General features: G+C 52.2%; 2 protein-coding genes across 2 annotated transcripts in view; one reads left to right on the forward strand and one right to left on the reverse strand.

Moving 5' to 3' along the window:
* Positions 1–2,106, forward strand: part of BMP6 (bone morphogenetic protein 6) — a 145,295-nt gene extending 143,189 nt beyond the window's left edge. Inside the window, exons 6-7 of the mRNA XM_079935488.1 lie at positions 794–904; positions 996–2,106. Coding sequence (XP_079791614.1) covers positions 794–904; positions 996–1,145 — 261 coding nt within the window. The 3' untranslated portion in view covers positions 1,146–2,106. The remainder of the gene's footprint in view (positions 1–793; positions 905–995) is intronic.
* Positions 2,107–2,284: 178 nt separating this feature from the next.
* On the reverse strand, positions 2,285–27,896 carry TXNDC5 (thioredoxin domain containing 5). The gene is made up of 10 exons (XM_079935489.1): positions 27,113–27,896; positions 23,594–23,743; positions 18,565–18,670; positions 14,080–14,176; positions 11,681–11,796; positions 10,221–10,307; positions 9,491–9,634; positions 6,598–6,680; positions 5,049–5,178; positions 2,285–4,014 (listed from the first exon to the last, which is right to left on the reverse strand). The coding sequence occupies exons 1-10, from the start codon at positions 27,379–27,381 to the stop codon at positions 3,892–3,894; spliced, it is 1,305 nt and encodes a 434-aa protein (XP_079791615.1). The 5' UTR covers positions 27,382–27,896; the 3' UTR covers positions 2,285–3,891.
* Between the last annotated feature and the right edge of the window lie 43 nt (positions 27,897–27,939).

A 27,939-nucleotide genomic window follows, 5' to 3' on the forward strand; every position in this document is an offset into this window, starting at 1 on the left:
AGCGGGACGAGGCCCTCTCTCGGCAGTCTCTTCTCATCTTAGAGGCAGCAGCCATCCTCAGAGACCTTGAACTTGAGGGCTGAGAAGGTTCCTCCTGTGAAGGTCTTAGGGGCCCTTCCAGATGCCCAGGTCTTGGAGTGGGGTGGCAGAAGGCCCGCCCACTCGGGCAGGAAGCCCCCCGGCTCCTCTCCAGGTGCGCAGGCGCCCTGTCCCTCCACATCAGTAGCCCATTTCCCAGTGCTCTTCTCTCATTCTCTCAGGGTCCACAGGGCCTGTACTGCTTTGGGCATTTAACAGGAGTGCACTGTGCTTTGAGAAGGGGCTGGAAGAGCATCTAACAGTTAACTTCTCCAAGGGCCACATGCCAGTTCGCCCCGACCAGAAGCACACCGATGCCCTGCCTCCCTCCCGAAGGCCACTGCTAGTTAATAAGAGAAGACGCAAATTCTAGGCTTCCAGTGATGGAAGATCGTTCCCACGTGCAGTGGCATTGCGGTGACGGAGTACCCGGGCTCCTGGAGAGGCTCCTTTGGTCCAAGTTCATGGAGCCAGCCACCTGCAGGCCTCCAGGCCTAGGCGGGCCAGGAGCAGGTCAGGGCCTTGTGGGCCTGTGGAAGGAGCGAGGGCTCCAGAGTCTGACTGACCGGGTTCACAGCCTCGCTTTGCCCCTCGAGTGTGACCTCGACCTGCTGTGTCTGTCTCCTTAGCTGCCCCATGTGAGTAATAGCTTCTCGCAGGGTTCCTGAGGGCACAGGTGATACGAGGTGTGTGTGTACATCACTCTCTGTTGCAGGACTGGATCATTGCACCCAAGGGTTACGCTGCCAACTACTGTGATGGAGAATGCTCCTTCCCTCTCAACGCGCACATGAACGCCACCAACCATGCCATCGTGCAGACCCTGGTGAGCACTGGCATCTCCACGTGACCGGGGAGTAGGCCCGGGCCAGGTATTGTTCCTAACGACACCTCCCCTCCTTCTGTGTTTGAAACAGGTTCACCTTATGAATCCCGAGTACGTCCCCAAACCGTGCTGTGCGCCAACGAAACTGAATGCCATCTCTGTGCTTTACTTTGATGACAACTCCAACGTCATCCTGAAAAAATACAGGAACATGGTCGTCAGAGCTTGTGGGTGCCACTGACTCAGGACGAGCTGCTGGGGACACATGCACCGCCTTGGACTCCTGCATCACGTCTGCCTTAAAAGGCACCCGGAAGCACCGAGAAAGCGGGATAAGACGCCGACACCATCTCGTGCGGCCTGCTGCCTTTCCGCCCTAACAGACATCTTAAAGGACCCCGTCCGTAACCTGCTCACGTAGTAAATGTCGTGAGTAGTTGTCGGTCTCTAGGAAGCTGAGTTTGAGTGTCTGTAGCATGAAGTCCGGTGACTGAAGAAACCTAACTTTGAAGGTTCCCCTCTGCCCCCCCAAACCCACCCAAATTATTTTGCTTTAGATCAAGCTCTTTGTGGTTTTAGTAAGTAAATAGGGAAGATAATCTTAAAGTAAAATTCTTCTTGGCTCAGATATCAGCGGGCTCAGTAGCTGCTCACAGGTAGATTTTGCAGATCACGGGAATGGGGGAAGAACGTCTCTGTTGAGCTCTCATCCCAGGGAGGTCGGTTTCTCACGTGGGATCAACGGCCCGGGAGGGAGCCGGGCAGCCCGCAAGTGCCTTTTGTCTCAGTCGTGCTGTTACATGTTTGTGCGGGCGTTTTGTCCATATGAAAATATCCTTATTTCAGTTCAACCATATCATTTCCACCCCGCGCCCCCCCCCCCCCCCCGACCAGCATTTGCTGTTTTCTTTGCTAGGACCAAAAACAGAGACTAAAGTGATCCCACTTTGAGGCGAGGCTCCGGGGATGAGAAGTCTTCTTAAAGCCATCATTTTAACCGAGCTACACGCCCGCACCTCTCCCCCTGAGGGACGGCTCTTTGAAAAAGCACGTTTACGTCAGGAATGTCAGCCCTCATCTGTGTCGGTAAAACGGTTCCTTGCCTCTTACTGGACAGCGTCCCGCATCTTGGGGTTAGACCAGCACAGGCGATGAGCTGAGGAAGGGCACCCAGCCTTAGGAAGAGATTAGGATGGGTATGTGGTTTAGGAACCGAAATCACGGTTTTCTCCTGTAGAAAGTAAGACTCAGATTAAATCTGAGAGTATTTTTTAAATGTCTTTTTCACAATCATGTACTCGGAAACCAATTTCATACTAAACTGATTAAATAATACATTTATGATCTATAACTGCACTTACAGCTTTTTTGTAAATATAAACTATAATTTATTGTCTATTTTATATCTGTTTTGCTGTAACATTTAAGGAAAGACCAGACTTTTTTTTTTTTTAAAGAGTTTATTTAGAAAGTATCATAGTGTAAACAAATTGTACCACTTTGATTTCCTTTTTAAAGCAAGACTCACGATGCAAAGATGAATCCACTCATGAGGATTGTGCTTCTCTAGAAAGTTGGGGTCTTTTTTAAAGAACATCTGTGAACCATACATGATTAATAAAGATTTTCTTTAAGGCAGAGGCTGGCCGGGATCCTGTTGTCGTCTGCCGTGCACAGCGGACGGGGTCTTGTTTCTAAGGTCCTGACCACCAGGTACTTTGTGCCAAGTGGCCACATCTCCTGAGCGTGGGCGGTGGGGTGACGAGTGTTATCACGAGGAGCACCTGATGGCGAAGAACCTACAGGCACATGCCTTGAGGGAGCCTCGTCCCACAGCTGCGGACTTCCAAGGGTGAGGGTAGACGTGCTCCTTATCAACCAGGACGGCGTGGGTTATGCGGACGTCGGTAAGGTGGTCTACTTCGGCCCTGCCTCTCTCCTCCTTTGATCTTGAGGTCAAGTTAATTCCACTCTTCTTACAGTAGAAGACTGACCTCCTCGAAGGCAGACGAAGTACAGGACGCGGCCTCTAGAAGGACTGCTGAGTCCGAAGCTGCTTCGGTTAGGGCTCCATTCTGGGGCTGCAGGGCTTCCTCGGTCCCTGATACGCAGACCTGGGAAGGCTCCTGCCCCAGATGGCCAAGCCAAGCAGAATCTTCCTAGGAGTTAATAGTCGGGACAAGCCTTGTGGAACTTCCCACGCGAGACATCGAATCTTCAAGTTCACGTGGACTCTGGCTTCATGTTAACTAATGAAATCTCTCACCCAGGAGGGACAGAAGTATCCCTTGAACAGTAATAAGCGATCGGTCAAGTATCAACACACACACAAGACTACGGCGTCAGCATTACCTTACTCAGGCACGCGTCAGGAGTACCACCGTTTTCATTATGGCTCACCACTCCCCGTGAGAGAGGTATCAACAGAGACAGAAGATCCAGGAGGGGCTGGGAAAGTGGCTCTTCCAGAGGCGACGGGGTTTTGTGTTTTAAATCCGCTCCAAGCTACCGACCCACGACGTTATTAACAAGTCAACTGGGACCTTCAGATCAGAGCAACGCAATATCGCCACAAGGCAAGGCCACCTTTCCAGAACTTGTGCGCGGATGGTTCAAAAACTGTGCATCGCATGATGCTTTCACCAAAATTACTCCAAAGCCAAAAACAGTCTGGCAATTGGAATTTCCTTGACTCTATTTTAGTCTCAAAGGAAACCATTTAGATTTCACCGAGAGAAGGTTAAAGGGGATGGATGGTGGCTTGCCACTGAAAATATTTAGTTTGCAAAGGGATCATGAGTTACACATGTACTTAGAGAAACCTAAGAAAGAATCTGTGGAGTGTGTTGGCTTAAAGAACACACACGTGGAGAAGACAGCACAAGTTTAGTGCGTTGATCTCTGAGTCACCACCGCAAGGGACCGGGCAGCGGCCGCAGGACTGAGCTCCTGCCCAGGGCCAGGCAGGAGACAGCTTCCAGCCGAGCTCACAGTTCATCCTTCGCCTGGCGCAGGACAAAGTGGTGCAAGGAATCCAGGTCTCGGCCCCCGCTGTGCTCGCTGACTTTTTTGCCTCCGCGGAAAAGCAGCAATGTGGGATAACCTCGTACCTTAAAAAAAAAAAAAAAAAAAAATTGAAAACCAACATAAAGTTGCTTCTTAATTAAAATCAGAAGAGATCCTAGAGTCGTGCCCAGGGAAGTCTATAGTTAAATTTTCAGACCGTACAGACCATCAAAAAAGTACCTAAGAGTTCAGAAAGCAGAGCCTTGGGGCTCTATATTCGCTTTCCAACCCAAACCTACTTTCAAGATTAGCAACAAGGAGTGACTTCACCCTAGAGTGGAGTCTCGCCTGGGGAGCTGGTGGGGATGGAGGGGGCCTGAGGCTGCATTTCCCACAAGCTCCTTGGCGACACCAGGGCGCTCTGCGGTCCGCGCTGAGTGGCAGCAGGAGCCTCAAGGATGCACACTTGTCAGCACAGCTCACCTTTCTCTTTAAAGCACCAAAAAAATAAAACATTTTAAAAACTGACTGGCATCTTCTAGTAAGTAGACGACGTCTGTGCTACACACATCTATTCTAATAAACTCCGGAGGCCTCAAAAATGTTTTAAGAAAAACACCACAAATGGAAAAATATAAATAAATTGCCAATCTTCTGGGCTATTCGATGGTGCTAACAGCTTGGAAAGAAGGCAACAGTTACGTAAAGAAGCCAAGCCTGGCCCATTGGTGTGGCCCTCTCAGGGAAGCGTAGGATCAGATACTTTCTGCACTGAGCGCTGCCTTGTGTCTGTGTGTGCGACGAAGGCTACAAGCCAGCTGACCGTTTAGCCAATGAGAATGGCCGCGCAGGTGGCGCCCTGCCCTCCAGCTCAGAGTCTCAGGTACTGCCCACCTTTCGCCCAGGTGGCAAGGCCTGAAAACCCCTCTGAACTGTGTGCACTCACAGAAGACAGCCTTTCCTTTGAGAGAGCAGCTCTTTTGCTTCTCAAATGGGAAAAAAAAATCCCCAAAGGACACAAAAAACTCTTTGTCGAGAGGATGAGTTATCTTGGTTGAGCCCACAGTACCGAATTACAGCTCCACTTGGGATCCGCCCCCACCTCTGTCCCCATGAGTTCCCATCCATGTGGACCCACCGAGTACTTGCTGCAGATGTTCCGTTCCGCAGTGCAGTCCAACTCGGCGATCTTGACCCCCGCCAAGCCAGGGAATTCCTTTTTAGAGAGTTCCTCCCAGGTAGGAGCCAGGCTCTTACAATGCCCACACCTGGGGACAGAAGAGCGACAGCTTTGTTGAGGTCCCGTCAAGCTCACTCGCCTGCACTTCACTGCCCAGCCTGTTTCTTCTGTAGGAAGCAGCCGACAGCTGCCCAGAAGTGGATAAACCGGCAGGTTCTCCCGCGGGGCGCGCTATCATCCCCCACCTCCTGCACCTGCTCGTCCTCTCCCACCCCGAACACGGAGTTCAAACCCAAGCCCGAGCAGGCTTTCGGATACCCTGACTGACAACAAGACGTCTGCAAAACAGCTTCAGCTTTGCAAGCATCTCTACGATGCGGTCAACTGTGGGCTTTTTAAAAAATCACCTGAATGCCAAAAACAGATCTTTCTGACGGTCTTAAATGTTCAAAAGAACTTCAAAGCTTCCCTGAAGCTTCCGGGATGTGGTGTGAGCACTGAGGCCACTAAGTTCGGCTCAAACTCTACTTCCACCTGTTACTATACCCCCTTCCTGACCATCTTCCCCTCTATGACCTGCTCCCCTTCCATGAAAGCGGCTCTTCTGTCCTTGTACGTGATCTGTACAGCTTTAGGGTTTTTTTTTAAAAAACTAGAAAATACGTGATAGTTTTAAAGGCATTATTTACTAGTGATTCTACTCTTTAAGAATAAAACCTGCGCAAGTCGTACAGGTCACTCGTTAACTTTTTTCTCTCTGCCGTTACTGATTCTCATGGATACGCGCAATGAAACAAAGTGAGAAGCGAAAATGGCACGTGTGTGTTTGTGTTCAGAAACAGGATCTCTCTCTCCTCAACACTATCTTTCCAAATGGGTTGTTTCAAGACAAAGCGTTCTCCCCGTTTTACAGCTGAGGAAAGTGGGTTCAAAGGATTTAAAGGGCATCCAAAGCCGCAGTGGTTCACGGCACATCCTGGAACCTATCGTCTCCCCACTGACTGCGGTTGCCGCGGTCTCGGGCTCCGAGCAGCCCATCTCTGCTCTGGTCCCCGAGGGCCACGGGCCAGGAAGGTCAGGTGACTGACAGACTGCATGGCTCTAACGGAAAGCTGAGCTCTACTCGATTTCTCTACAACATCCAGAGAGACTAAGGGGCAGAGCTCTTAATACATCATGATGTGCACGGTGTTTTTAACCCCAAAAGCCATCTATTTGGCAAAGTGCCCAGATACCACAGAACTGCAGTGTTTCATGGCCACGATAAGAAGTCTCCAGTTTTGTTTCTTCCAGAGCAGACTGAGCTTTAAGTTAACCTCATTCTCCATCACTTTGTGAATTACCACCAAACTCTAACACATATAATGACATTTCCTTTTTCCCTGTAGCATAACTACAAGTAAATGTATCTGCCCAACACTGAGTCCGGAGGGTTGGCCTATGGCCTGAAAAATAGGATGTGACTCAAGCGCACGAGGACCAAGGTTCTAATTCAACAGCTACTTACCACGGGGCATAAAACTTGACGAAGGTTATGCCTTCTGCGATGGTGTCATCGAAGTTATTTTCCGTCAGTGCCAACACAGTGCCCTTGGGGGAGGGAAAAGCCACAATTCAAATACACCACGTAGAGCAGAGCGGGGACCACGCTTTGGGATCGCAGAGATACGGGTCCGTCATCTTTTAAAATGCTGTGATGGGTGCTCCGAGGCCACACACAAATACCTACACAACTCACTTTTCACAAGCTCCACAAAAGCTCCCAGCCAGCCCAGGCAGGGTCAGGTGCAGCCGCTGTCTCCAGGGCTCGGGGTGGGCAGGGCCCAAGCATGCGCCTCCCGGGCTTGGAGCCTCGGACACTGATCGAAGTCCGAGCCGACCGGCCTCCCTGACGTCTGTGCGCACTGCTCTCCCCGCCGACTCTATCGCTCTCATCCTACAGATTCATAATTATCTTCTCTATGTGACGGAGGGACCTTAGTTACACAAGCACAGGCAACACGTGCTTCTACAGATAACAGGCTGCTTTCCATTTTCAAATTCACAGTAAATGTGAAGACTGCTCATGTGAACTCAGGCTGGAGAACTCAGGGCCAAGGTGCCACACGGCAGTCTGCTCTAAAGCGATTCTATCTTGAAGGCTCTTCACAGGGTTATGTCTATGTGTTTTCCTCCAAAAACGGATCTGTGATCCTCTCGTGAGAATATGGATGATGGGGACTTTCCTGGTGGCCCAGTGGTTAAGAATCCTCCTTCCGATTCAGGGGAACGTGGGTTCGAGCCCTGGGCGGGGAACTAAGATCCCACACGCTGCGGGGCAACTAAGGCCACGCGCTCCAGAGCCCGCGCGACACAACTACTGAGCCTGCACGCCGTAACCGAAGATCCTGCGTGCCTCAACGAAGACCCGATGCAGCCAAATAAATAAATAAAAAGAATACGGATGATGTATCACGTGGCAAAGTATGCCAGGGCTGCCCCACTCGAGTCCAGCACCAAGTACCATGTGTCTGTGACCAGGACGCAGGGGCACTGAGGGGGCCATCCAGACGCTGCCATCTTCATGTCCAGAAACATGACACCACACTCACTGAAAGACCCACTTAGCGGTGGAAAACCTCATTATAAATAGAAACCCTTCTGGGTTTGACAAAAACACCCACAGTATATAATTATACTCGATGTGGGGTGACCTTTACAACCACCATGACACACGCTCCCTTGACGCATGGTCCCTTAACTACGAAATCGTTTGTTTACTTCTTAAACCAAAACTTCCACTTTTAACTAACACCCACGCGGTCCCCAACCTACAAGCGTCCCACTAGGGGCTGGGCCCGGGGGGGGGCGGAGGCGCCATCACAGCCCCACCCTGGGAGGATGGGGCCGGCGGCTGCCGGCTCTCCAAGCCTGATCCCCGGGCCCCGGGCATGACAGCCCCAGCGAGTCACGATCGCTCCCGTAAGTGCTGAGGCTGGACAGTTGCCAGGGAGGCGTCCTCCCCAGGACCAGGGCCGCCCTGCCCGCCGTCCCGGGTAAGAACCTGGCGTGCTGTGCAGTGCAGTTGTGTGAACCGAGGCGGCAACACAAGGACTCGGCTTTGGAGGTACACTGACAGACAAACAGGCCTTATGTGTGGTTCTCAGCTGGGAAATCCGAGCACTGCTTTCCCGGGAAAACACCACTTTGACTCCCCGAATAATCCCATCTTCACCCGCGGCTTCAGCATCGGTTTCTACCTACAGGAGCGGATGCGGGAACCTCCTCCTCTAGACAGGCATCCGGCTTAAGCTCCGGACTCTTACCTGTCGCCACGTGCAGACCGCCACAGCCCTGGAAGCAACACCTTGAATAGGGACCCATCGCCTCCCTCCCACCCGGCGCCGCCAGCCCGTCTCTCCCTCCCTCCCCTCCCCCATCCCGACTGCGCAGGGGGAGCTGGACGCCCCTGCCCACCGTCCCTGCATCCTTTGTCTCCAGATACAGCGGTTTCCGTCTCATCCACACAGGCTGCAGCCAGCCGGCTTTCTTAAAGTCCACGTCGGCTCCAAGCCCTCCACTGGCTCCCTGCAGACCTGAGATCTGCGGCTGGCGGACAAGGCCCTCCGGGGGCCAGCCGCCGGCTCCCTCTGCGTCCCGCACGGTGCCCTTGGCCTCCTCGCGCCCTCTTCACTCCTGCCGGCTGACGCGCCGCCAGGCGGCCTTCCCCACGGCTCTCCAGTGGACACCGACTCACCCGTGGGGTGGCGCTCCCTGCCTCCCCGCCCCGGCCTGCGTCGCAGCACCGACATCTTCGCGTGTCTCCCCCTTCCCACCTGCCACTCTCCACAGGCGGAAAACGACCTTATTCGCTTTGTGTCCTGGCGGCCTAGGACAGTGGCTGGAACGCAACAGGGCTTGATAAACGCAGAACGAACAAACGTGAAACCTTACGCTCTGAATATATGAAGAGGACACCTCGATAAGTCAGCGATCGTCTGGACAAATGAAATAGCCTACAGCGATCTGCCTCTGACATTCCAACGCGCAGAGCCTTTCTGCTGCAGCTCTTTCAGGGGCCTTTACCACCTTGACTGCAGCAAGTTATGGAAACGAGCAGAACGGGCCCAAGAGGCAACAGCCCAGCTTTCACAGCAAATACCTTCAAGTTAGTGAGTGCTGAATCAAAGGGAAGAACTGTCCAGAAATGCTAACACCAAATGCTCGCAGGATCCTTTGTCTCACACCCACTCCAGGTTCTTTAAAGGGAAGCTCTGTCTACGCTGACCCCCTAACAAGCATGTGAAAGGAGTTCAAGAAAACGCTGTGTTGAAAAGTGGACCCCAGCCCCCCATGTGAATGACCGACCGCGTGCTGTGCCTGCGCTGTCGCTTGGAGGCGGGAGCTGACCGTGCACCCACCTGGTCGGCCGCGGGCTCAGTGGCCAGCGTGGGGGCCTCCGAGGGCTGGATGGGCTCCGGGGCGCCCCTCTCCGTGCTCTGGAGCTGTGATGCCACGTACTCCCTCAGCGACTCCAGATCCCGCTTCCCCTTGTACTGATCAACCTGTCCGGGACACAGGCGACACAAAGACACGTCAGGGCCGTGAATCCTCAACCCTCCACCTGCCCACGCGTGACCCGCCCCCATCGGACGTCTCTGTCTGGGTGTCCCGGCTCTGTGGTGTCTGCTGCTCAAAGGTGAAGGCAAAGCACAGATGATCAACCGCAGTTTGGCTCTGGGCAAAGAACTTCACAGCGCCTTCCTTCTGCAGAGCTAAGCGGTTCCAAAGTCTGGGCGCTGCCCAGCGGCCAGGGACGAAGCCGGCATTGAAGGGCCTTACCAAGAGCGAGCGCTGACCCCTCTCAAAGGTCGGAATCAGAGCAGTTACCCTAGGACCGTCCATCCGGCTTACGCTAGAGTTAACCTGAGCCCGCTGAGATGCTTCGGGAGTGCATAACGCCTGATGGTTTCTCTCAACCCGCCAGGCCTTACCAACAAAGGGAAAGACATTCTCGCTCCGTGATGCGTATTCCTTTAAACCAGTGCCCAAACAGTCTGTGCTGGCAACGCGCCACCCGTTAAACCACTCGACTGTTCAGCCGTGGTTAAGACACACATCTTGTCTCAACGCTAAGACCCGAAGACGTACCTTTTTACCGTCTCGGAACCAGAGGAGAGCAGGATAACCTCGGACCTGGTTTCCTGAGCAGAGTTCATGGTGCTGTGTGCAATCAACCTGGAAATACAGATCGCGCGCCCCGTCAGTTTCTCCGCGAGCCTTCCTGGTAAATGGGCTCTCGGACACTCAGTGCTTTTTCAAAGAAAGAAAATTTCTACAACTCCCCATCTGTAGCGTCTCTGCCAGCAAGCTGCAGCTTTTGGAGAGACTTTACCCCAAAATACACCTGAGCTTAGGGAGCAGAGTGATGGGATTTACTTTAGAGACATGATTTCTTTTCACTCAAAAATGCCAGTTTTGGGGGAGCAGGTCAGCAGATGGGCCCTGAGCAGGTCAGCAGATGGAGAGAGGGAGCCTAGCCTGACATCTGGAGAAAGGGACGGCCAGCTGTCGTGGACAGAGACCCACGCCAGTCATCAGAAATGTATTCTCAGGTTCAGGAGTTTTAAATAGGAGTATTTGGAATATAATAAAGATAAAACTAAAAGATGTCAAGTTAAGTGTTTAACACACAACAGTGAAAACTTCACTTCACAACCATTACAATTTCCTAGGCATCTGCTCTGTGCCCAGCGTCGTGCTCAGCATTTCACCGTCACCCTCACCACCGCCCCAGTCAGATCTCGTCTCGGTTTTGCGAAGGGGGAGACTGAGGTGTGGAGAAGCTGCTCGAGGGTGGCCGGCCAGGTCTGTCCGAATCCCACGTTTATGCTTTTGGCCATCTCACTGTGCTGGGCGCATCACCTTATTAGCTACAGTTCTTGAACACACAGCATTACTCCTGTATACAAATCAGCCCCCGGCAAGGTAGAAAATGAGATTTTTATAAAAGCAATTCAGGCAGGGTGTCTGGTAGGTGCTGGAGGATGGACGGATTAAAAGTGCTTGAAGGCCCGGAAGCTGCTCTAGATATTTCCCGAAAACCCAGCTGTCAAGGCATCACTTCTGGTTTCCCTACGTAAAGTGGGAAAGAATTCCTGGCAGCAGGGCAAAAGCCAGGGCTCCCCACGGGCGGGTCTTCTGCACGCAGGCTGCACACAGGGTGTGAGCACAGAGCCCAAGGTCCTTTTAGGAAAGAGCTCTTGGGTGAGTTCGACTGTGGATGGTCTCCAAGTACGTCCAGTGAATGTTCTCTAAGGCTCTGCCCCATATCTTTGCAGAAAGGGCTCTGGGGCTGCCAATTCAGAACTGGCCATTGCTTCAAAATAAACAAAGGAGCCAAAGCCATAATTTATCTCTAGACTGTGGAAAAGCCAGCGCACTCGAGACCCGGCTGCATCTGTGAGGGCGAGATGAGTTACCAAGTGGCACGCTAATGGAATTAACAAATCAAGTTTGCGACTCTGTGCACAGAATGAAGAATGGGCTACTCAGCTAATTAATCCAGCCAGAGGCGGTCTATTTCCGGTTTAATAAGGGCTTTCACTTACCTTGCCAATCTTGACAGTTTCGGAATGTTCAAGGCCCAGAGCCAGCTGCTCCCAGGTCGGAGCCAGAGCTTTGCAGTGACCACACCACGGGGCGAAGAACTTGATAAAGTGGTCTCCTTCGGGGGTGGGGAAGGAAGGCGGGGGAGGGGAGAGGGAGTGTGAGTTACACCCACCCACCTAGAGCGTGAGTGGAAGCGTCTCATCTTTGTCCTCCTGCAAAGCTCAGTTCAGCATGAACCCTTGAACTGGTAAAAAATGACTCCCCATCAAATATGTCTCTACCCATGAGTTCATAACGATCCTTAAAAACCGATCTGTCATCTTTGGAGGACAACAGGGACCCAACTCATTCGGAAAACGGGCGATAAAGGGAAAGAATCAGGCACTTAGCCTGCCTTTCCCACGTGAACTGCACCGCTGGATAACCAAGTGATAAACGAGGGCAAGTGTCTCCTGCTGTAAAAATGAAGAAGGGATGCTTGAATTACAGCAGCAGGCTTTGCATCCCTCGTGAGTTACGGCTCTAGGCGGTGACGGACGAGGCCACTGACGTCACAGAGAGACTTCCCAGCTACGCAGTGTTGCTCACACCCCCCAAAACATCAAACAGAACATGATAAATTCCCTAGATTCAACGGCCAACTCAGGGAACAGAGAACAGAGACAGAGTCAGGGAACAGAGACAGCAGGGTGACGTGGACAGGGCGACCGTACTCCACACCATGAAGCAAGTGGCGGGTTCCCTACAGCCAGGGCAGTGCCTTTTGGGGGGCGGGGCACGGGAAGCGAGCAGTGTTCTGTCTTGAGCCGGGTGACCGCTCTATGACCATTCACTACACCCTACATTGTTTTCTGTATCTGGGTTTTATTTCACAATAAGATAGAAGATCTAAAAAGACTGAGTATCGCTCCCCTTGGCTAGGAAAAAACAAGCCTACAACACCATGATTTAGGCACTGAAAACTTTCATCTAGGCTCTTCTACCTTGACCAGCCTAGGGCCAAAACGGTGTCAGGCTGAGACCAGACCGAAATCAGGCTGTGGCCAAGGAGAGAACCAACCAACGGACGCTGGCGTGTGACTCAGGCTCAGAGTCGGACTTTGCCATGGCAACGCTCACGGCGGCATCTTGTCACCGCGGCAATGATGCAATCGCGGGAAATGGGGAAAAAAACTTGCTTCAAAATCAATACTGTAAATCCACTATACTCCAGTTAAGAAATTTAAATAAAAACATTTAAAATATACATGAGCAGCTGATCTGCAAGGCTGAAACCACGTCTCCAGACAGGTGTGTCGCTACTTTGTGCTGTGAGGCGGAGACAGGAGGCCTGGCAGCTGAGTCAGGGCGGGGCTGCACCGCTCTCCGAGGAGAGACCCTCATGTCAGCAGCACGAGGCCACGGCGTGCAGGCACACGGCCCCTCGGTGGGTGACCTGCCCGGGGGGGTGTCAGGGCTGGGCTTCGGACGGTGGTCTGTCACGGGGTGGCCCCGGGAGCGCATGCTGCAGGGAGCCCAAGCCCGTCTCAAATTAAAGCGACTCCCCTTAGGATAGAAACCCTGTCAGAGCATCTGTACCAATTAACTAGCCACCTTTAATTAAAAACGGCTGAAAGGATCACCACAAGCGATGTCAGGCCTTAGATGGGGTGTATGTCAACTACCAGCAAGCAGGAGGCTTCAGGGCCGGACACAATTTTAAGCCCTCCTAAGAGCGTTTCCAACCCCGTCTCCCAGGAGGATCTCTCTCCATGACAGCATCTGAGGGGGCAGGTCAGCAAGGAGGCTGAACACACTTTCAAGCCTTTCACTGCTGAGCCCACACTTCCGAACGTGTGAAGAAAGGCCTTACACATCATTAACGTTAGAAATCGTACTCAGGTCATTCTGACATTTAGGAGACTATTTTCAAAAAATGAGATTTGGTATCGAAAAATATTTTAAGTGTAAAGAACACCTACGCTGATTCGATTCGTGTGTTATAATGGTCCCAATAAATTCTGGTTTAAACAGGTAAGAGAAACCTTTGTTTCTGCCTCAGGTCAATAAGCATATGATTAACATTAACATAAACATTCTTATCCAAGGACGCACTGTCCAGCCAGTACACAAGTGCGTGCACCCACTCACCATCAGTGAGCTTTCCACACCTGGGGCTTTAGCTTAGGATTAGAACTGGCCCTTCCCTAAGGACAGAGACAAAAGGAGGGATCATCTCCGAGAGGACGAGCATTAAACACTGATGCCATCGGGGCTGGGGGAGAGAAGCTCTGGACAAGTGCCAGCCATGCTGCGACCCACCGGCCCTCAAGCAGCAAGAGGAAAAGCCAGGCCCCCCAGGAGGACGGCCCGGGCAGGGGTGCCCAGAGGTGCAGACCCGGCGCACCCGCCCGCCTACCTTGTGCCACGTGCAGGTCAAAATTGCCGGCCGAGAGCTCGTACAGGCCCTGCTTGAGCTCGGGGGCTCGGGGTGGCTCCACCTCGGGCTCCGGTGTCTGATGGGAAGAGACGGAACAAGGGTCACTGGGTGTGTGTGTGAAGACCCAGGGGAGCCCATGGAGGCTTCTGTCTGGAACCTTCTATGCTCTCCTCCCTCCCCTGCCACCTCGAGGCTTCGAGGGACACTGCTGTGTTGAGGTGGCGCCCCGGGCAAAGAAGCGACTTTGTCACCCCTGGCAAATGCTCGAGGACCGATGCTCCAGGCAGCTGGGTGATGGCCTCCCTGCCCCAACCCGTCCTTTGCTGTCCCCAAACCCCACCCAACAGAGCAGACAAACTGAAGGATGGGCCACCCCAAACCAGCACCCTGTCCCGTCCTTTGAAACGTGACCTGAGACGTCTTGTAGAATACAGAAGGAAGCAGCACCCGAAGACACAGAGGGAGCAAAAGGGGCACGACGGGGAGCAGGAAACCGTCAGAGAGCAGGCGGGCCTGGCCACCCTTTATCTACACAAACATAAAACCTGTGAAGGAAGGTAAGACTCTGCAGGGCTGATAAAAGAGAAAAGATGACGAGAAAGAAGATTCAGGTAGACGGAAGGCAGCAAAGAGGAAACCACAGGGCAAACATGGGCTGCACTTTTAGCAAGAATATGGTTCATGGGGCTAAGTTTGGGACAGAAACACACAGTGAACGGATAAGAAGTGGCATTTCTCCAGTACCTGGCAGACACCAGTGTGACAACTAACTACTAACCGCTCTACCACACCGTGCGAAACGTCTCGATTGTTCAGGCCGACACAGCCACGGCCTGCAAGCAGAGGCGCAGAGAAGACCACTGAATCCCCACTGTGCTATAGACACGTGGGTGTGTGTTACTCAGTTTTTACCTAGTGGTTTGTATTTCTATTAAAAAGAATATCTAAGTTAAGTCTTTAAAAGCTTTCAAATGCTGAGAGCTCAAAGCTGAGCAGGAAAGCACCATGAAGCTTTCTCTTCCACTGCTGGCTTGACACAACTGTCCAAGTGCTAAGTACCCAGACAAAAGGATGACCGAGAGTGATGGCTAAGTGGACAGTCAGCTAGGTTCCAATAACATGAAACAAAAGACTACACGTCACCCGGTATAAGACGTTCAAAGGGCTGCAGTAGCAAAATGTCCACTTACGGCACCGAAGGAGCCTGTGCCTTGGTGGCACGCAGGGATGGCCACTGTGGGAACACCACAGTGTATCACAGAACGGCCACCGTCCCCTCTCCCCGGGCTGGTGACAGTGTGGGCTTACAGAGTCTTAGGAAAGCGATCTGGCAGTATTCATCAGGGGCCATAAAAGTGGTCTTGCTTTTTTATTTTTTGCCTTGCAATTTTATGTCTGGGAATATAGTCTAAAAAGTCACTCCAAAGTAGAAAAGGAAAATGTCCTTTACAAAGATAAAAATGTTCCTTATAGCATTTCTGATGACAGAAAAAATACACATAACCCAACTATCCATGGACAGAGAAGAGCTGGATTATGGCAAATCCAGGGGATAAAATATGGTCAGTATAAAGCTGATTCAACTATATAAAAAGATCGTTAATGAAAGGAACCATGTTTATTTGATGATGACTGTTTAAGGAAAAATTACAGAAGGAAACATGGAAATATAAAAATTGGGGTACAATTTAAGAAATGGCAGGTTTTCTTTTCTTTGACTTCCTTTAATACTGCCATAATGCTAGGAAGGAAAAAATCTAAATTTATCCTGTTTAAAGATGAAAATGTGTACATCAAGTTATTTAGATATAAATACAGATGAAGTTTTTAAAAAGTTTTTGCTTATAAGGCAAAATTCACATTGAAAAGAATTTCGGCTTGCAGTATTAAGTCTGAATATTTGAAATTTTCTATAATAAGGCACCCTGTCATCATTTCTAGCAATTATCTGAGATCCCCACTGCTCTGAGACACAAAGATATGGCCAGTGGGTAACTGAGGTCTCAGGTGGGGAGGGGTGGGTTCCATGTGGCCACGCCCCCGGGGTACCCCGCTGAGGATGGCTACGTGAGCCTCAGCCTGGCTGCCCCGTCCCCAGCCCGTGCTTTGGGCTCCACTCCCCAGAAAGACGTTCGGCTCATGAGGTGAAGTCTTTCTGCCATCCTGACACTGGCAGATGCTTTCGTGAATAAAGTCATCATAGAAGACTGGCTTTTTGCTGAAAAGTTTACTTTAAATGTTTTTGGAGACCATGAACTCTCCTTTAAAACTGGCTTCCGGGCTTCCCTGGCGGCGCAGTGGTTGAGAGTCCGCCTGCCGATGCAGGGGACATGGGTTCGTGCCCCGGTCCGGGAAGATCCCACATGCCGCGGAGCGGCTGTGCCCGTGAGCCATGGCTGCTGAGCCTGTGCGTCCGGAGCCTGTGCTCCGCAGCGGGAGAGGCCACAGCAGTGAGAGGCCCGCGTATCGCAAAAAAGAAAAAACAAAAAAAACAACAAAAAAAAACCCAAAACACTGGCTTCCTCCCCTCAGAGAACATTTCCACAAAAAAAAAAAAAAAAAAAACAGAAAACAACTTGAAGTTTAAACCTATGTGAAAGTTACACCTGCTCCCCCAGCTTTCTTGCCATGACAAAGACGCAAATTTACTCTGCGCGAGGTTTGTGGTTTTCCCTGTTGCCTAAAATTAGACACGTCTCTGGTCAACACTTATTCAATACCGTATGCCGACGTTCTTCTCCATGTGGTTCTAAACTTTTAAGAATGTGAGGTAAAGTAGCACTTGGGAAGCAGCTGGGTTTCTGATTAGCTGTGACCTCTACACAGAATCTGGGGGACAGCTGAAGGACCACACCCTGGAAGATGACACCAACAGCATCAGGGCCCCCAAAAGAGCCCTGGAGCCCAGACAACCTTCAGGTCAGGGAGCGCCTGCCTGACGCAATACCATGGTCTTACTCCAGTGCTGGACTGGACATTACATTCAAAGACTTCAGATGCTCTTAATATTTTCATCAGAAACGTACAGCACGGGAACACGGGCCATCTTTCTATTCCCGTCAAAATACAGCTCAGCCTCTGTGGGCCTGAGCAGTCAGCATTGATCCGAAAGCACCACCCACGAAGGGACGCTCACTGCAGGGCTCACGATCAGTGATTTATAACAAAACTAAGGGTCCTAACATCAGCTGGACGAGGATTACAGGGTTTTCTTTGTAACACTCTACATATAACTATGTCTTTAAAAAATATCTCAGTAACACAACATTGTAAATCAACTATACTTCAATTAAAAAAAAATCTCAGAAATCATACAGTTTCTGCCGTTTCCTGATATTATCCTTACCGCAGGGGAGGCCATTAAGACGTGGAGAGTATGAAGGGTATTGAATTCTGTTATCAGCAAAGCCACTTAGGGCCGTGGGGCTGAGGGTTGAGAAGAAAAGGGAAGATTCACACTGTGGGTACCGCCCGCGGGAGCGAGGTCCCGGGGGAGAAAGGGTGGGGGCCTGGCCCTGACCCTGGGTGGCCACGAGTCCATCTCGGGTGCTGAGGAATTACTGCGAGCTGAATTACATGTGAAGGGGGCACAGAAGGTATGTTAAAAAGTAGTAAGTCCTCATCTGTGGGCTGCATCCTGAAATATTTACAAATGACACTGACTGTGCAGCCAAACGTGGGGCGGGGAAGCAGGGGAGACAAAATAAGGCCCACAGAACGGGAACCACCGTCAAGGCTCAGGCGGGCACGCGGGGCCACCTTCCCTGCACCCCTGCCCACCATCCATTAGACTCTTCTTTCTACTCTGGTGCCTGTTTGAACTTTTCCATAACAGAAAGTTGTTAAAAGTTCATCTTTTCCCACTTACATAAGGTACTTAAAGGAGCCAAATTCACAGAGGCAGAAAACAGAGCGCTGGGCGCCAGGGACTGCCGGAGGGGGAGGGGAGTCAGGGCTTAACGGGGACAGGGTTTCCTTTCGGGAAGACGGAAAATTTCTGTGCACGGACGGTGGTGACGGTGGCACCACGTTCTGAATGTATTTATACCACTGAACTGTACACTGAAAAACAGTTAACTGGGCAAATTTTATAGTGTATTTTATCACGGTAAAAAGAAAAACTGAGAAGAAAAAAAAAGTGAACCTTTACTTATGATAAAAGTTGCTTTAAGATGGTACTTAAGGCTTCCCTGGTGGCGCAGTGGTTGAGAGTCCGCCTGCCGATGCAGGCGACACGGGTTCGTGCCCCGGTCCGGGAAGGTTCCACATGCCGCGGAGCGGCTGGGCCCGTGAGCCATGGCCGCTGAGCCTGCGCACCCGGAGCCTGTGCTCCGCAACAGGAGAGGCCACAGCAGTGAGAGGCCCGCATACCGCAAAAAAAAAAAAAAAGATGGTACTTAAACTGGCCTCTTGACTACCCCAAAAATGTAGGAAGAAAGAGGGGGTGGCTTCGTGTGCACTCACGGGGGGCTCCTCGTTCAGTGTCTGCAGCATCCAGTTTTCCAGGGCCTGAAAATCCCGGGGACCCTGGTACTTCACAGCTTCTTGGCCAGGCTTGAAAAACTTCAAGCTGAAAGAGTAACAGAGGATTAGTTGCAGTAGATTTTAAAGCACTTCAAACCACTCTGAGCAGAGAGCAAACTCAGTTAGCGGAACAATCATAAAAATGAGGTGTCGGCGGGCCGCAGGCAGCCCACCCCTGCCCCTCTCTGATGATACTTGGAAAAGAAAGAAAAGTAATGTTCTAGGTGATAACATAGTCACTTAATCCTGAACTTTTAAAAGTTTCTTATGTTATTCTTGAAAAACAAAACCGGGGTGAACACATCAGGCCGTGAGTTAAAGCCCCAAAGCTACAAGGGTTCAGGTGTGCAGAGCTCTCTAGCTTTCCCCTGCCCCGTATTTGTTATCCTTCCCCGGCTTCAGTAGTTCTTACGTTCTGCATTTTGAAAAACAATTTACAACTGTAGTAGAAATAGCATTGTTCTGCAGTAAATGTATTTCCAGGATACACTGTCAGCTATTCAACTCTTACAACGCATGAATAACCAGCTACTGTGAGAGTTCAACTTTCCAACTATAAGGACAACCTTGACGTTGGTTGATATGGCCCGTTCACTTGCCCCCAGAGAAGGAATCTTTTCTATTTTACACACACACTAGGTATCTGCAGACAGAGCAAGGAGCTCTGCCTTTGGAGGGGAGCAAAGACATCACCAGAGGCCGAGATGAACACGTCCAGACCCTGTGTCACTCCACTGGTGACGGGACAACACGGTCCAGATAAAACTTAACAGAAGGCATCAAGGAAGGTGGGGAGGGGAGGGAATAATTCTTCTATTGACAGAATTAATAGAGGGTGGCAGGATGGAGGGGGAAATATGGCTACTGACAGGTAACACACACAGGCTAGCACTCAGGGGCGAGCCTACTCATCTAAAACACCCCTAACGCTTCCTGGCACGTACGTGGGTTTTGTTAGGAGATGCCCAACGCACAGTGCCAGAGTGCGAGAGGCTAAGATACGCAGAAATCAAACTGTGGGTCTGGACAGCTAGCCCCACAAAGGTCTTAAAAGGAAGTTTCACACCAAACAAGAAAACCAACACACTGGCTGGAGAAGGCATTCAGGTGAAAATGGGCTTACTGGCCTCACCCAGAAGCTCAGATCCTGTGATGGGCCACGGGACATCCCAATGTGTCTCCAGTGAAGAATATATGTCCCCTTCCCTAGCAGCTTATACTCATAGAGCCAGGACAAAAAGACGCAATCTAACTCGATTCGGCCAGTATGTCCCTTCCTTGACGAAGCGTAACATTTCAAGTGACTCCAAAGCAGGCTCTCAGACTGCGAACACCAGCATCCACCCCTTGAGACGCTCTGGAAACGTGAGCTGTGCCCACAAAGGACTAGAGGCGGCTACTGTCCCTCTCCACTCCCTACCTCTCGCCCCAGTACCTCCCTCCACCAAAGCGCTTCAGGATGGAAAAGAGTGGATCCTCAAAACATCAGAAAGGAATAAAGACGCAGGCGTAGAGAATGGACTTGAGGGCATGGGGGGCGGGGAAGGGGAAGCTGGGATGAAGTGAGAGAGTGGCACTGACATATATATACTACCAAACGTAAAATCAATAGCTAGTGGGAAGCAGCCGCATAGCACAGGGAGATCAGCTCGGTGCTTTGTGACCACCTAGAGGGGTGGGATAGGGAGGGTGGGAGGGAGACGCAAGAGGGAGGAGATATGGGGATGTATGTATACATATAGTTGATTCAATTTGTTGTACAGCAGAAACTAACACACCACTGTAAAGCAATTATACTCCAATAAAGATGTTAAAAAAAAAGAAAGAAAATCTGAAGGCTTAAATATTAATTGTAACGATAAAACTATATAAGAATTTTTAAAAAATCAGAAATCAGAGCAGGCATTGTTGAACCCATCCTCCATTCCTTTGCTAAGGTTAAAATGCAGTAAACCTGATCTGGGACTTTTCCCTCATGTGGTGTACACTGAGCGAAGCAAAACTAGTTTTTAAAATCTCTTCCTGTTGTTGGATTAAAAATCTTTCTAACCAGCTCGAGTCTGAGATTCTGGTTGAGTTCACAGAGCCTAGGGAGGGCAGAGCTTCCCTCACGGGGCATCTGACTTCACTCCCACTGTACATGGAGGTGAGGGCAGCAATGCAGAGCAGGCCACGGGGTTCACGCCCCAAGTATAGCCCCAAACTCTTCTGCTGTTACCAAACCTCCACATGGGCACTTGTTTTCCTGGTGATCTGTTCCTCAATCAAGGAGACTGCAGGGGAAAGATCCCCATTGCTGGGTCCCTCTGGAAAACAGCAATGATGGAAGTTCTACTACTATAGATGAGATGGTGTCATGGGTCGAATTGTGTCCCCAAAAAGATCTGCAGAAGTCCTAACCCGCGCTACCATGGAATGTGACCCTATTTGGAAATAGGATTTGCACAGAGGCCATCAAGTTAAAATGTGGTCGTGAAGGTGGGCCCTAATCCAGTACGTACAGAAAGGGGAGATTCAGACACAGAGAGAGACAAGCAAACAGCAGAAGGCCAAGTCCAGGAGCAGGACTGGGGTGACGCTTCTGCAGGGCAAGGAACACCGAGAGCTGCCCGCCAACCACCAGGGGCCAGGAAGAGGCAGGGAAGGACCCCTGACAGGTTTCAGAGGCAGCACGGCACTGCCGATGCCTTGATCTCGGGCTTCTGGCCTCCGGAACTGTGAGAGAATACGTTTCTACTCTTTTCAGTGGCACTCTGCATGGCAGCCCTAGGGAACCTCCTTCAGCCCTGCCCCTGCCAGCACTTTCCCAGGTGATAAAGACTCTTTACTGTCTCAACAGCAAGACCTTAAAACATCTTCCCGAGCGTAGGCAGCCTTCTCCAGGGACCTGGGAACCCAAACTCCCTCCCTCTCCAAGCCTTTACTCCAGTTGAAGGTGACGGGAGGGATGACCTAAAAGCTAATGTGCTGGCACCCCGCTCCGCAACCCGCCTCAGCACTTACATCACCACCTGATTCAGGCCTCGAAACATCCCTAGAAGTGAAAGCTCACACAGGGTCATCTATGAACGCCCTGAGGCCACTACGTTTATGCAGCATGCCCCTACCTCCTGCATTCTGTGGAAAAAATCTGTTCTCGGGCTGTGACGAGGTTCCTTCCCAAACCACGTAGTGGTAGCTCATTGTATTGTATAGTTCTTTTTAACAACACAAAACCAGTGCATGGTTTTCTTGGGGAGATCATGTCTTCTAAAAAACAAATCAGGACACCTGATCCAACATGGATCTTTCAGTATCTGTGAATAGCATCTGTGCAGTAACTGATGTTGCAGCCAGAGAGCTCGTATGACTGGGTGCAGGTGGAACCCTCTACTCTCTCCGACACTTGCCTTCTCAGCCCTATGACTGGTCCTGTTTCACCTTCCCTATGGCGTGGTTTACCGTGCACAGAGCCACAGGGCCACACACAGCCGGCTGTTTCAGAGTGGACACCGTGGCCACCCATCTCTGTTGCTCCTGCACCTTGAAAGTAACAGGCTCTCAACAGGTAACTGGTCCCACTCCTCACTGGCTGCTGCTTTGGGATGCTCTTCATACAAGCAGAGTTTACTTTAAAGGCAATGCAGTGGAGCACAGGACAGTGGTGCCAACGGGTAGGTACATACAGCAGGAAGTTTTGTCTCTATTGCTCTGATGTGATGTACACTTGAGTTACTGCACCCACATTAGCAAACAGTCACCAAAGACCAAGAGTTCCAGGGCCCTTTATGGAAATGCCAAATCTCCAAAGGTCAGAGGAAACCTTAACATTATTGGGTATGTTCAGATCGGTATCTACACACGTTATTACACACAACAATGTTATGGGGGTGGGTGTCAGCATCCTACTTCAGACTCAGAGGCTGAGGAACGTGTGTGACCAGAGCTGCAGGATAAGTACACGGTAGAGCTGGGGTCCAAACCGTGGCATCCAGGTTCCAGCCCAGAGCTCCTGCCATTTTCCATGCGGCCTCTCAAGTGTGAAGATCAGCTCGGGTTTCCCAAAGGATTGACTTCATTTGTCAATCTGAACAAATATTTGGGGACCTGTGGTGCCCAACCCCTCCCCCATCCTTCTGGAAACAGCGTCTTCCCTTTTTTGGAGAAGCGCTCTTCACTCCACCAGTAAATGTTGAGTCTGAACGGGGCTGCCGTCTTCCGACAAGATCCTGCCTCTTGGGTCACAAAGATGGTTTCTGGAATGAACAGTCCATCCAAGCTGGGCCAATCGGCGACAGGCCCAAGTCCGCCATGGCAACAGAGAGATGCAGTGCGGGGGGGGGGGGTGGTTAAGTCACCTTAAGGGGCGGGAGGGCAGAAGAACAGACCTCCAAACTCATGGAGCTGAGTCTCAGAGGCCTCCCCCCACAGCCTTCAAATTAATTCCGTCTTTTGTTCATTAAGCCAGTTTCAATTTCTGTTCTTAAAACCAAAAAACTGTTTTAACTGTCAAGGAAGTAGGTAGCAAGTATCACTTGTCAGAACAGCTGCACTTTCTTTCCAACAAAAACAGCCCACGGGCCAGTCACATGGGAAATAACTCTAGAAGGGAGGCTTAAGAATTAACAGAGTGACCAAAAATTCAACGAAAATTCATGACAGTCGGTGCTCATCGTGTAAACGTACGTGTGAACGTCAAATGTGACAGGACCTCGTGGAGAATGCCACTTTTGTCTGGCAGACATGTTCTTTTATAAACAGGAAAACTCAACTAATTAAAGGCTTTTCCCAAACAAAGTAAAAAAAGGCACCCAATACACACTAACCTCTCCCTAACACAGGGAGTGCCTGCTTGAAGTCGGCATCCCCTCACTCCTCAGAACTACAAAGAAGGTGCCGAAAGTTTAACTTGAACTTTCTTGGCCGAATGCGGCTGGCGAAAAGCCGAGGAAGACCCGGCGGATACAGGACGCGAGCGCCCGTCACTTACGTGGGGTACCCACGCACGCCCTGGGCGGAGCACACGTCCGAGCTGGCTGTGCAGTCGACCTTGGCCACGTACACCTTGGCGTCCTCCATGCTGTTGTACTTGTCTCCCAGGTCGTTCCAGGTAGGCTGCAGCCGCTGGCAGTGTCCACACCTGTAGCAAGGTGACAGTGACAAGCACGCTGAGTGCCGGGGTCAGAGGGTGCCCGACCCACCTGCTCAGCCATTTCCTAGGGCAGTGGGGCTCTCTGATCCAACCCCTTCTTCACACTGCAGTGGAGACGGAGCCGGACAGCTCACAGTGTCTGCATAATCTTGCTCCCCTGCTTAAACCCTCCGGAGAGACCCCGCATCGTTCTCAGCGTGAAATCAAGACTTAGCCAGGCGCTGTGCCGGCTCCCCCTGGATCTGGTCCCTGCTGCCCTCCCACCTGACCTCTATGCACACTGCCCTCCTTCCCTTGCTGCCCACCACTGGGTCATGCTGCTGAGTTTCCAGGTTCCTGAAAGGGCCGTAGCTTGGCCGGGCCCTGGGAATCAGCACACTCTTCTCTCTGACACTTCCTCCCTAAACCCACCTGGCTCATTCCTATTTGTCACTTCCTCCAGGAAGTGACTCCCAGGCTGTCTGGTGTCCACTCTCTTCTCCCCTTCATCTGGAGAGCTCCCTCGCTCCGCCCCTGTGGCGGTGGCTCAGCGCTTCCCCTCGCCATGGCTCCTTGACAGTCAGGTCTCCTCTACCATGTAACCGAGTCTCCCCACATGCAAGGCAGCCTCGAAATGAAATCAGCTCTGCATTCTCTCCAGTGAGAAGCACACAAAAAGCTTGTGGCCGCCCCCAAACTTCTAAATCTGAGATACTCAAACATACACTCATAAAATTCAGTGTGTGAATTTAACTATACACAAACACTATGGCATGTGGGGGTTTGTTCCCCATTCACCTGGTAAGTGTGTATTCGTGATGTCTACGATGTAACTACTTGCTGCATTGCTTTCTAAAGTGTGGTAAGAACACCCAACACTTAATAACTGAGTTCATCCTCAAAATAATTTCTCAATCAAATCAGTGTTAAATCTCCTTGCCTCTTTTCTTTTCTGACAGATGACCTCACCAGGAAGCACCTAAAGGAAGCACTGGAAAATTCTGCTTCAAGCAGAATAACCTGTCTTCCCTAAGCACTTTCTTGGCCAGAGAAGAGAATCCTGCTTTATAAGAGGTTCGAATACAATATGAATCCCTTCTTTTCTGGAAGACACTTGTGAGGGAAAACCCCTGCTGGATTTAAGTATACATGGGACAAGAGACAAGCATCATCCTTCCTACAGCTGGATCCCCAGTGCCTGCACGTACTATGTGCTTGGCGATCTCTCAGCGATGGATCCGTGGGTGCCGTGCAGTTGGCACTTCTGGGTTTGGACCTCTGGGGCTACAGCATGAACCTCTGAGACAGCAGCTGCATTCAGAGGCAGTTTGTGGTCACATAACAGAGCAAAGCCACCTGGTCCTTTTTAGGAGGCGGCTCCAACCTTGACCTCACTGTCACCAGGTTCAATGTGACCTGAAAACTGGCCATAGAGAAGCTATGACCTGACGCTGGCACAAGATCTACAGCAGTAGGACAGCCCTGCCTCTACCCAGTTCAGAGCAAATACACACAGATCGATGTTTTCATTAGCTCCTGCCCCCAAATCACACGTGGGCTCCCAACATTCCAGAAACTGAAATGGAAAGAGGAGGGGCAGCCCACAGCGTATTCCATCTGAGCTCCAATCTGCTCTTAAAGTCTAACTTTTAAATGTTGTCACAGAAACCCACACATCTCTATTTAAACATTTCACGGTAGACTATTAAGAAGCAAACAAAAACTTTAAAAGTCACTTTTTCTGGGAGCATCCACCTAAAAGTCTATAAGCCACACACAATGAAACATTACATTACTTTAAGGAATGTACTTAATACCAAGTGCCCGGTCCTGTCCCTCACTCAGCCCAGGACTAGCTGGTGAGTATTACAGAGACTCCAGAATTAAAACTCCACTGGCACTGCACGGACCTACGATGTCTACATGTCAGTTTTTCTTTAAAATATAAGGGAAAAAAATCCATGGGCAGATTTATTCCACAAAAATAGGCTTCACTTAAGTAGTGTATTTAATTGGAATAGCTACTCTGAGAATAATACCCTTCACAAAGTAACTATCGATGTCCATTATGTTACACTACAAAGTATTTTCTACACCACTGGTAGTTCTACAAATTCAACTCTTGGTTCTTGGGAACTGGAAACACAATGTATCTATGGGACAGCTCTGACCCAGACCAAAAGTGCTGATTTAACTCCAAATGAACTGAAATACAGTCATCATCTGAACATGGGGAGGAAGAGAAAAAGTTTCCTCCAACTTCCACCAGCACATTTTCTGAACAGGCCGTTTTTCTTGGGCATCTTCTCCCTATTCCTTCCTGCATCCCCTTCCCACATCTCAAGGAGCCTCCTCCGCTCTGGGGGCGAATGCCAAATTCTGCAGTAAAGCCTGCAAAGGGCCTTGGGCCCGAAGACTGGCTGGCTGCTCCGTCCACGGAGGACCCCCTTCATCGGGCATCTAGGCCCTAGGAGGAAGGCACTCAGTCCCTGTGCTCGTGCGAATGACGGGAAGGCTTTCTGCAGGGCAACCCACAGGGCAGGCGTTTCTGGGTTCGGCACCGAGGCCACACCAAAGCCCCCCGCCCCCCGAGAACCACGGCGAGGGGCACCGTCTGCTCAACGTAGTAATAACTTTTCTCATCTCACACTCTGCAGACGACCAGGCCCCAAGAAAGCAGAGAGGAGCAGGTGCCAGAGGTCGGCCTTGGGTCCGGGGCCAGTGGCTCCCATCACCGCGAGCACAGCTCCCCACCATCCCGGGGCTGTGGACGGGCCCCCAGAACCCGCACTGTTCTCCACCCCCCGGGGGAGCGCAGGAACCTTCTTCTGCCTGGGCCACCCCTTCCTGCAGGGTGGGAAATCACGCCTTGTGAGTCCCTGTGTTTCAATTAAACTCGCAGGCCGGAGGTCTGCCGTGCGGCGAGCGAACCGTCTCCTAAGTCCAAGTGTGCACGCCGGGCGCCTGGTCGCCGGGGCGACCGCACGTGGCCTCCGGGTCCCGGCGCACCGCAGGCCGCTGCCTCCGGCCGGCGCAGAAGTTTGGGGCCAGGGGGCGGCCGGGCTCTGAGCTCCCAGCGGCCCCGAAGGGCGACGACCCCTTCCCCTCCCCCGGTGCGGGGATCGGGGAAGGGGGCGCGGGAGCCGGAGCGGCGGCCTTTTCCGGCTCTGCCCTCGGGGACCGCCCCCTCCTGCTCCACCCCGGCCCTAGCGCCACGTCAGCCGCGAGCGCCCGGCGCGTCCCACCTCCCGGCCCGGAAGACCCTCAGCCCCTCGCCGGGCGCCCCCAGGCCGCGGCCGCGCGCCCCCCGCGCGCACAGTGCGGGCCCGGGCCAGACCCGCACCCGCGGAGCCCGAGGTGGGCGGTGCGGCCAGTTACCAGGGCGCGAAGAACATGACGAAGTGCGCGGCGCTCTGGATGCCGTGCGTGAACATGTCGGCCGTGTACAGGTGCTTGGCGTGCGGGTCCTGCCCGTCCCCGCCGTCGGCCGCGGGGTCAACGTCCGCCGCCGACCCCGGCTCCTGGGCCCAGGCGCCCCCGCGCCCGCCGCCGGCGTCCAGCAGCAGCAACAGCAGCAGCAGCAGAGGCGCGGCCGGCGCCAGGGCCCGGGGCCGCGGCGGGAGGAAGCCTCCGGCGCGCGCGGACATCACGGCTGGTTGGGCGCGCTCTCGCCGCGGCGGCCGGTAACCCCTCCGCGCCGCCCGCCCCCCGCCCCCGGCCCCGGAGAGGCCCCGCCCACGCCCCGCCCCGCCCGGCGCGCGCCCGCTCCCCGGCGGAGGCTGGGCCCGCGCGCGCCCGGAGAGCCTGGCTGGGAGCCCGCGGAAGGAGTGGGTCCGGGCCCCCGACAGCCTTCCGTGCCGGGCCTCCAGCACTTCCTGGGACGGCTTGGGTTACTCCCGCAGGGCGCTGCGCCTCCCCAAACCCAGGCTCTGCCCGCTCTGGCCTGGAGCGGGGCTGAGTGTTGGAGCGCCGGGAGGCCACTGAGGGGGATGTCAGCCTCGGTTCATCTCAACGTACACGAAGACCCCAGGATTTCAGGCAAAAGGAATAAAGAGCTGCTGTCAGCAGAATTCAGGAAACTGAGCAGAATTGGCGGGGTTTACACCTGAATGAGTCAAATTCTTGGCTGGACCTCAACTGTGATTCCAGGCCTGAGCTCAGGGACTGATGAAAACCCGCTTAACAAGAGAAACGCGTGCGGGCGT

The sequence above is a fragment of the Stenella coeruleoalba genome, assembly GCF_951394435.1.
Source record: "Stenella coeruleoalba genome assembly, chromosome: 10".
In the NCBI taxonomy this organism is placed as follows: domain Eukaryota; kingdom Metazoa; phylum Chordata; class Mammalia; order Artiodactyla; family Delphinidae; genus Stenella; species Stenella coeruleoalba.

Bases quoted from the DNA above. Each gene is read 5' to 3' on its own strand.
- TXNDC5 (XM_079935489.1), bottom strand. From the start codon at position 27,381: ATGTCCGCGCGCGCCGGAGGCTTCCTCCCGCCGCGGCCCCGGGCCCTG. The intron at 11,797-14,079 runs GTAGGCGGGCGG...CCACCCCCGAAG, and splicing joins TGACCTGCACGTGGCACAAG to GAGACCACTTTATCAAGTTC. The intron at 10,308-11,680 runs GTAAGTGAAAGC...CTGTATTTCCAG, and splicing joins AAACTGTCAAGATTGGCAAG to GTTGATTGCACACAGCACCA.